This window comes from Oryzias latipes, chromosome 11 (assembly GCF_053564925.1).
Source record: "Oryzias latipes strain Hd-rR chromosome 11, Olatipes_Hd-rR_3.1".
In the NCBI taxonomy this organism is placed as follows: domain Eukaryota; kingdom Metazoa; phylum Chordata; class Actinopteri; order Beloniformes; family Adrianichthyidae; genus Oryzias; species Oryzias latipes.
Window position 1 is genome coordinate 6,459,752 of NC_136247.1, and position 9,901 is coordinate 6,469,652.

General features: G+C 39.1%; 1 protein-coding gene across 1 annotated transcript; it reads right to left on the minus strand.

Moving 5' to 3' along the window:
* Positions 1-2,113: 2,113 nt before the first annotated feature.
* klhl38a (kelch-like family member 38a) lies at positions 2,114-8,024 on the minus strand. Its single transcript, XM_004074209.5, has 4 exons — positions 7,820-8,024; positions 4,220-5,576; positions 3,991-4,096; positions 2,114-3,369 (listed from the first exon to the last, which is right to left on the minus strand). The coding sequence occupies exons 2-4, from the start codon at positions 5,573-5,575 to the stop codon at positions 3,080-3,082; spliced, it is 1,752 nt and encodes a 583-aa protein (XP_004074257.1). The 5' UTR covers position 5,576; positions 7,820-8,024; the 3' UTR covers positions 2,114-3,079.
* Positions 8,025-9,901: the final 1,877 nt, after the last annotated feature.

Here is a 9,901-nt window from a genome sequence, read left to right on the forward strand (position 1 = left end):
GCACACGAGGACACTTTGTGGTAGCAGATGTGAACTGTAGACAAATGCTTTTTTTTCATGAAGTAAACAAAATGGTTTACGTCTCTAAATTACAGAAAGTGTTGTAATATGTGTTTCACGTCTAAAGATAGAACTGAGCGTTTTCATCTCAAAATGTCATTAAGACGCGGATCATTTCCAGCGACGCTTAGAGTTTATCGTTTATCTGTTTTAGTGGTGAAAATGATATTTTTGAGGATTGAAAAAATTATTTTGCAAATACATTTAAGCCTATTTTAAGTATCATCAAATGCCCCCCCCCCCCCCCCCCCTTTCTAAGAGAAGCCAAGTGATGTTTAAGAAATTGTACCATAAAATGTTTTTTGTAGGCTTGCATTAAAGCTACATAACCATCCATAGCTTATTTGATATATGCATTTCTGGGACCCCTGTCACTTTAGCATGGTCCAAACTTGAGTTTTACAATATTTTTGGCAGCTGTACAAAGTATGCATCAAATCACAACACGGACACAGAAAAATGTAAACAATAATAAAATTAAGTAAAAGAATAAAGCATTACATTGATTATTAACTTATGGGTTATCCAAAAGCTTTAAATTATATAAATACTTTGGAGTTTCATAAGTTTATTTTCTATGAAGTTTACGAATGAATAAAAAAATAATAGGGTTTGATTTTAAGGAATCAACATTAGTATTTATAGAATTTACCCAGGATAATTATAACATTTAAAACAATTTCTAAAATAAACCCAAAAATTATGTCCTTAATAGAAAAGTCTGCTAAACATGGAATCTTGGGGAAGAGCCAATACTGTATATTGTCGTCTATTTCCATTAAATCTCAAATACTTTTGGCAGGAAAATGTTTTTGATAATTTTCAAAACTTTTTCATGAGAAAAACTCATCAATTGTTCTTTATTTTTTAAATGACAACTTGCTGTATTGAAGGAAATACATTTTTTTGATAATTAATTATTTATGACACAGTTACTCCATGTTAAAAATGTGATGATCACATTTGAGACAGGGGCTAAATAAGGTGTTTTTCCCCCCTGAACACCCACGCCAATATTTTTGCATCTTAAACTAACATAGTTGAGAGCAAAAACTTACCAAATAACCCAATGGATCCTGATTGATACTATCTATATCTTATAAAAAAAATGAATATTGGAACCTTTTTTATGGATTTCCTGGCAATTCTTTGATGTAGTGGGCTTTATGGGTCAAATAAACAAAAATTGTTTGATCAAATTGGAGGAACATTGAGGAAATAAAAAATTAAAATACAATCAAATAATTCAAACCAATTCTAACATTTAGTTGAATGTGGAGACCTTTTTCAGGCGATGGCCAAGCAGAAACATAAACATGTCTTATTGCTCATGAGTCACCAAAAGCATCCTTCCTCTGTTTGTGTGCATGGTCTCGTTAAAGCCACAATGGTGATGTCTGCCTTGTTCCAGGCCCAGAATAGGAATCGAAATGGCACCTCTTGACTGGTTAGTAACAGACACTGAAAATAACGGAGCCTCCTGGAAGGGTGACCCTCCTGCACATGGTTTCTAGGTGCGGGCAACAAGCAAACAGAGGGTAAACGGTCTAAAGAGGCCGGATCACTGACTCAAGCACATGACGAATTTTTCAGATTAGTCACCGTCAATATAAATACAGAGCTGTGTTGTGAGGCATTTGTTGGTTCACCCGATGCTCACAGCTTTTTTGATAAACTCTAGGTATTTAGACAAAAATGAATCAGATCCCACTTCTTTCCATGAAGATCTCATTTGAGTGCTGCTATGGGATGTTCTCAAGCTTGCATTCCTTCAATGGGTACAGCCCTGTTAATGCCAGACAACATGAGGAACAAGTGACCCAAAGGGCTTCAGGTGAGATGTCAGTGACATGCCAATATATAACATCACAGGGAACAGAAATATAAGTAAGCATTTTACTGGATGTTGCGCTTGGCAAAGTATAGACAGTAAACTGTAGATGCATGATGCAGCAACAATGTTCCCTTGTGTAGCGAGGAAAACAATGTCTGCAAAAAAACAGGAAAAACGAAGAGGAAAAGTGAAGCATCGGTAAATCAAGTAACACAAAACTTTATTTTTTTTTTTTGTAGAAGTCCTTTATTTGATAAAATATTGGATCAAGTTCTCCAACATGCAAATACACTTCCTTTGAGAGCTCGATCTTGTAAGGACAGACTCTCTATAAGGACGTTTACTCAGTCCTCAGGAAGGGTTATAAAATAGGGTTGCCATGGCAGCACTGAGGCCAGGGGCGGAGTGCAGCTGTGAGTGCGTCCTCCATGAGGACAAAGGGAGTTCCGGGACGAGGATGCAAAGGCTGAAAATCTCCCCGTCAGGGTTTCGGCAAATCACTGGCTGCGTCGTCCCCAGGCAACATGTCCTCTCATCAACATGCAGAGGCTGAGAACATTATTTTGTTGGTATAAAAACTTGAACATATACAGAAAAAAAGAAATAATCACAGTTGATTTAATGTTTTTGTTTGCAAATCTTTGACTCAAACTTTATTGTTACCTATAGCAAGCAAAAAACATGAGTTTAGCAGGAAAAAAATATTCCCTAAAAGTGGAATGGTGCTGCCCAAAGCATGGAAGTTTCTTCTTTAACAGCTTTCCTCAATAAATACAATACAATAAACTCAAAGGTCAAGGAGGAATGTGTCATTCACTCATAGAATAAACAATTTTCTGTCTAACTGGTGCAAAAAAAAGTAAACTTCAGCTGCCAGAAAAAACTAATACAGTCCAGAAATGTCTGGGAAATGAAGATGTTAACGCTTTTAGCTTCCTGTTCTGCAGTCTGCACGTCTGCATTTCATGATCTCCCTTTTGACTTCTAGTGCTGGTGCCTCCCAAAGCTTTATCTGCTCAGGCTTTACTTTCATGGCTCACATGCCTCTTGGCTGTGGCAGAAACTGAGCCGAGTGAAGGAATGCTGTCAGTCGGAACTGAACCAAGCCAGCCAGTAAGTCATGGCAAAAGAGTGGGCTAAAGTCACAGTGAAGCCCTCGGCTCCTGCAGTACAAAGGATGATGGCTCATGGTGGGTTAGGCTTGTTAGAGACACAAACGAGCGGCAGGGAGCCGTGGTCAAACAGCTTGTACGGCAGAGAACCTTTGGAGGTCCAGCTGTCCGTTTTGGGGTCGTAACACTCGAAACAGTCCGAGTCCTCAATGGTGTCGTGGCCATTGAGGATGCGTCCGCCAGTGACGTAGAGCTTGTTGTGGATCACAGTGGCGCTGTGGTGCATTCTGCGCTCTCTCAGATTCTCACACTTGACAAACTTGTTGGCTTTGGTGTCGTAGGCGATCATTCGCTTAGTGTAACCTACAAAATGAGATTTTGATTACATTTATGTAAAAAAACTGCCATGTTTTCTTCCACTTTGTAGTGCAGACTGTTATCTAAAAGGAAAAAGTTCATATCACACCCTGGACGGACTCAGTCAGAAATATTTACTTTGTAATGACAATGACTGCACACACACAGTAGATTAGATATTACCAATGGCAGGGCCTGAACTGAAGCGAAAACGTTGATCAATTAAATCCAATCAATTTCTACAAATGTCATGCCTTGTTATTTTTTAAAATCTATCAATTAATTTTCCTTTAAAACAAATGTTCATATTTTTTAGACAAAAATACAAATTTGTAAATTAAATTTTTATGAAAAGTAAATTCTACTTTTTTTGCTCAATTGTTCAGGGCTCTGTGAATTTATAAGCCTGTATTAACTAAAGCTTTCTTTGTGCTCTAATGATTTTACAGCTTCATCTTTAAAAATGCTGCAACAAAAGTTTTAAATGCTTTTTTCAGAAAAGGCAGAGCTGTTCTTATTTTTTTGTGAACACACACACAAACAACTCATTTATCAGTTTGTTGTAATATGTTAAACTTTGACTTAATGCCCTCAGTGCTTTTTCAACATGACCACTTGTTCTCTCACCTCCTACTATGTAGATCTTCTCCTCTATGACAGCAGCAGGAGCACACACATTTTTCACTGTTCTCGTCTCCAGCTTGGACCACAAGTTGCGAGAGATGTGATACACCTGTATCACGACACAAACATCAACAGTCAGCATGATCACTGAGGCATCAGAGCTTCTTATTCCCCAAACCTGATGTTTGACCAGATCTTAAGCTGTTTGGCTGCTCAACGAGGTCTTTTCTACCTGAATGAGCCTGACTGGGTTCTGCATGGCATCCTCCCCCCCAAAAACATAGATCCTCTGATCACTGGCTGCAACAGCTGGATGAAGCGCTGCTGTAGGCATCGGCGCCATGGTCTCCCAGTGATTAAACATACTGTTATACCTCTCCACTGATGGAGAGATGCGCTTGTCCACCCCGATGCCCCCCAACACAAAAATGAAGTGCAGATACGACACGCTTTGGTGAGCGTATCTTGGCTCCAGCATGGGCTCCGCAGTCCTCCACTGGTTGGTTTTTAGGGACAGTGTGTAGACTGTGGCACTGACTGAGCTGTCGCCTGAGCCCAAGCAGAGGCTGAGGCCTCCGAGAACATAGAGGATGCTGTGGATGCAAACGTATGCGGCTTTGTAGAGGCGCAGGGGGAGCTTGGCCAACCACTCCCACCGGTGAGTCCTTTCATCGTACAGTAAAGCTTCCCGGGAAGTCTGCTCGTTGTTTTTGCGACCCCCAACAACCACCAGGGTTTCTCTGCAGGTGTAACGTCTCGGTGTGGTCCAAAGGGGCTTCAGCTCACGGCTGCACTTGGCGCTGGCTGTGAGCATCAAGCGGCGAACTGAATCAATTATCTCAGTGCAGAGGGTGGATGACTGCACCAAAGGGTCATTGGCAATGAACTGGAACAGGTAGGTGGGATGGATGTAGCGCAGACGGACTTTCTTGAAGAGGTCGTGGATGGCACCGCTCCGGGAGAAAGGGTCATGGTGGATCCACGCCAGCAGCGTCTCGAACACTTGTTCCTCTTCTGCACAGAGGCGGTCATCTTCCAGGTAACACATGAGCTCTGGAAGAGACAGCTCACAAAAATCCTCAGTGGTGGCCACATCAGAGAAACACCTCACCGCCATCTCCTTCGCACGCTCCTTCAGACTTTCGCAGTGAAGGATCTCAGACAGCCGGATCATGCTGAGACAGTTCTCCGGGCTCAGCTGCTCCTGAAGGAACATGGAGCAAGCCTCGAAGAGATTCCCATAGTGAAGCATGGATGCTGCCTGCATGAGTGGGAGCACTATCTCCATGGTGATGCTGATGCAGCCCGTGTAAACGTAGTGCACAATTCCAGACAGCACATTCGAGGAGATTCCCTTAAGATTAACGCGAGCCTGGCTGCTCTCCACGAAGTTGCTGCAGAACATAGCGCGAAAGTACGGGCTGCTGGACACCAGAACGCTCCGGTGACAGGGGATCTCCTGGTGCTCGCTGCAGAGCAGGACGTCCGTCAGGATGCGCTCCTGCCGGAGGGTGTTGAGCTGGCCCAGAAGGTAGCAGGGATGTTCAGAGTCTTTGAAGGAGAAAACCTTCTGTGGTGTGACAGCCATCCTGCAATGAACATCACATTCTTCAGTGAGAAGATGTAGACGTAAGTTTTATTATGAACATAAAATCTCTGAGAGATTTCTCAATTTCAGAAAATGATGTGAAATGTTTTGAAGCTATCATTATTTCTAAAACTTGATGCATCACATTTTTACAAGGTTGAAAACAAACTGTCAAGAAACTAAAGTTGATTAATAACTATTTTAGATATCAACAAAAACATTTAGGTTTTCTCATGATGGGTGAAGAGCAAGATTCCTTAATCCAAAGTGAAAAAAGAGCTAAGGGTAACGTGTGTGCACTGGGGAGTTTACTTAACACAAAGTGCAATTATGAGTTTAGTAAATAAACTAAGTTTGAGCAATAACTGTACATATAAGGCACAATCAAAAAATAACATTACAATTTAGGGATTCCTTATTGGTACAATTAACTTTTATTTACATTTGGCCAGAAATTTCTCAAAATAAAAAGAACGCAATAAATTTTGAGTGGATCCTGTAAAAAATAAAAAACAGCCTAAACTGAAAAGCAATTAAAAAACATCAATATCTCAACACCCTAGATCCCTGTGGGGGTCACGGGATCACTGAAGCCTCACCAGGCTACTGTTGGGCGAAGGTGAGTTACACCCTGGAAAGGTCGCCAGCCTGTCGCATGGGGCTGATAAAATCTGTGCTAAACAAATTCAGTTTGCAAGCCTGTCAGAAAAAAAGCCCAAACTGTCTTATAAAGACCCAAAAGCATATCTTGGCTTGAATCTGAACCAACAAGCCGTTCACAGTAAAATAGTATAAAGATGTAAGACCAATGAGGTGTTTTACTTATTTATTTTTTTTGCAATGAGGCCTGCAATTAGAAAAAAACCTAAACCCAACATTTCAGAAATGACCACAATATTAATCACAGCAGTAGAAAAGAGAAAGGGAAAAGCTTTTCTTTTGCAGCTTTAGTTCCTGATTTTCTTGCAGCTACCAAGATAATCACAAAGCTTTATGTTTGCTTTTTGGAGTCAAATGAGAGGCTGATGCTCAGTAGATATTAAATCAGAGGATAATGAGGCTCAGCATAGCAGCAGGTCAACAACAGAATGGCTATAAAAAGAAAATAATCAATGTTCAGTCATGATTCAAAGTCCAGTATAAGGTTTTCCCTCTCTCCTAACTAAAATGCAACAGGCTGATCTTTGCAGAGGTATTTTTAAGTAAAAACATAAAATCTATACACCAGAGCACGATTGCAAAGACAAATCAGCCAAAAATTGCTTGCCAATCATGTGAAAAATTGACCACTTGGTGCCAAAATCTCTAATTTTTTGGAGCTGTTTCAGAACCTGGTTGGAACACAGAAACTTTAAATGTATTATTTCTAAAAACATTTATTTCATGAAATTTATAACAATTTTACGTCTTTCAGAAACAATGTCCTAAAAAATGAGACAAACAACGAAAAACAAACATAGTGTTTGTTTCATGTTGTTTTTCCATATTCATTTGTTTTCTTCCTTTTTTTTACATTTTAGTTTGTTCTCATCTTTGGTTGCAGGTTCACTTACTTCCTGCATTCCTGACTTTACTTCTTGTTGAGAACAAGTTGTTCAGATGAAAGTATAAAACAAAAACCCAGAAGCCAACAAAACACAGAATAAATATATACTTTAATAAAAAAAAACATTTTTTATTTCTTTACAAACACAAAAGCTTTGTCAACACAGCATTATGTTCTCATCCCTCACTCTTTCTGGAACTGTTGCTCCTTTTTAAAGCCCTTCTCCAATTTTAAATACCCTGTTTTTCCCCTCACTTTCTTTCTTTATAATTGATTTTTCCAAGGATATATTGATCTGTTTGGTATCTTATTGAGCTTGATGCAAAATTAACCCATCCCTGGGGGCAAACACAGATTTACTCGCAGTTGTGGTGCCCCTCCTGTCTGATATATTTAGACACTTAATCATTATTGTTGAATGAGAGTGACATTCTAAACAAACAGTTTTACGTCAGAACAGTGTTGGAGAAGCTCAACTTACATAGAATTAACTTTGAAAACAAAGGCCTGCTACAAATAAATTAGATTAAATCATTTTGTAAACATCATGTTCTGAGTCTTGTGTGCAACTGCATTGACCAAAACGTTTTATGAAATAAATATTTTTTGATGAAAAAAAATAAGCCCACAATCAAAACTGTCTTTAAGTTTTTAAATCTTTCAAAAGTCTTATTGGTGGGGACTGATTGAGTTCTTACCTCTAGTCTACAAAAGTCTGTGACATCCACGATGATTTTCCAAACTGGTTAGAGCAAAAATGAAAACCGTTACGTTAAAACGTCAAAGCATAATCCAGTGAGAAGTTTGAGTTGAGAAGCTGCATGGCACAGAGAAATGACAAGGTTTTACAGTTAGGCACAGTGGAGATTGCCATGAGGCCACTGTGTACATTCCTCCTTCTAAGAATAGCATGCAGGCTCTCCGTGACTGGAGTCAGGCCTCTCATGTGACACAGAGCCGTTTGGCACTGCCAGGGTCCTGCGAAGACAGTGTTTACAACCGAAGAGCGAGTTTTCAGGGAGTCCAGAATCGTGTATGCCCACCCAGGTTGGTGCTTACTCCAAGAGGCCCTGAGGTGCCAAACCTTCTTCCTTCTTCCAAAGTTTTGGAAGCCCTTCCTCATGCATGACCAATGTGGGCAAATATAGATCAGTGCTGAAAGGCAGGATTGATCAGGAGAAACAGCTGTAAGAATGTGACTGTGAAGATGTTTGGGATCTCCTGGTTCAAAAAAACGTACAAATTTCTATTTTTGCTTGAAACTTGTGTTACAGTTAACTTGTAGTATTTGGCATCAATTATACAATCTGACAGCTTTGGAGTAGATGATTCAATATTTGTCAGATTTATTTTTATTTTCTAAGGCTTCTCAAAGAAAAGAAAAAAAAGAGCTTAAAACCAGATATAGAACCCCCAAAACGCAAAAGGAAGATGCCAAAACTTGCATTCAACAAGACGTTGGGGTGGCCATGGTGCAGCAGTAGAGCAGTCAGACTCTGATCGGAAGGCAGCAGCCTCGATTCTCGCTTTGTGTCGAAGTGTCCACATGCAAGACACTGAAGCCCACATTGTGTCTAGCTGTTATAGGTCGGCGCCAGTGTTTGGCAGCAGAGGAGAGAATGGGACTGTGACTGTAAGGCACTTTGAGCCTTTGAGAAAGAAAAATATACACTATATACATTTACCATTTTGAATCTGATTCACAAGTTTTGTACCGCACACACATGTAGTGCAAAAAAGTGCAAAAAAGGTGCAAATTCAACCTTTGTATTGATCACTTTTTAATGAGCTTCCAGCCCAAATATTTCACTTTGAAAGCAACCAAGGTGCTCCTTGAAAAAACGATTTAATACTATTCACAATATTACAACATTTGTGAAACTGAAGTAGTTCTTGATGTGAAGGCTTTGTTGTCAGCAATCACTGAAAAAAACTTGTTCATTTCAAAAATAAAACTTAGAAAACATAAAATCAGCAGTAAACTTATCCTTAACAAAAAAAAATATTGCTTTAATTCAACATTTTTTCATGTAATAGTACAATTTCATACCTAAATGTAAATGTTTTGTGTGAGGGTAACAAAGTTTTGATTTTAATGAGAATATTTTACTAGAATAAATTCAATATATATATTTTGTAATCACATTTATTTTCCATTTATTTCTCTATTTTTCTATTATCTAGCCATTTGGAATTTGTGAGATAAAAAAAACCCCCATATATTTCTAAACAGAAAGAAAAAACAAACAAGGGGATGACTAAAGATAGAGAAAGCTTTCGTAATGCTAAAGTACATGGCAATATTATATTATATTTATATTATAATATTATAATATTTTAGGACAACACAAGAGAATGCATTCAAAAATAAAGATGCTCCAGGAGAATCAGCCAATCAGAGAGCAGGATAGACTGAATGTCAAAATAAAGCCTCTGAAATACAGAAAAAAAGATGGCAACCAATTGGTGCTTCTATTCCTACTAAACATAAATGACAGATAAGAATGAATCCAGGTACAATTTCAATTTTGGCTGATAAACAAAGAGAAACAGTAATTTTTTGAAAAACCTTATTGCAATTTTAAGAAATAATCACATTTTGAGGACAAATGATGCTTCACATCTTCAGATGTTAGGTTTTGAGTCTTTGTTTTGGAGTCGGGCCCTGCTTGCAGACCTCTCATCACCTTGAGCGTTGCGCCCTGATGAATTACTGTCATGTTTGTTTAGTGGCGAATGACAGGAACTGCAGTTTCATGTGGGCAGATTGAATGACATAG

Excerpts from the sequence above, each read along its gene's own strand:
- klhl38a (XM_004074209.5), bottom strand. The coding sequence starts at position 5,575 with ATGGCTGTCACACCACAGAAGGTTTTCTCCTTCAAAGACTCTGAACAT. Across the intron at positions 4,097-4,219 it reads ACCCAGTCAGGCTCATTCAG|GTGTATCACATCTCTCGCAA; the intron begins GTAGAAAAGACC and ends GTCGTGATACAG. Across the intron at positions 3,370-3,990 it reads GAAGATCTACATAGTAGGAG|GTTACACTAAGCGAATGATC; the intron begins GTGAGAGAACAA and ends CTCATTTTGTAG.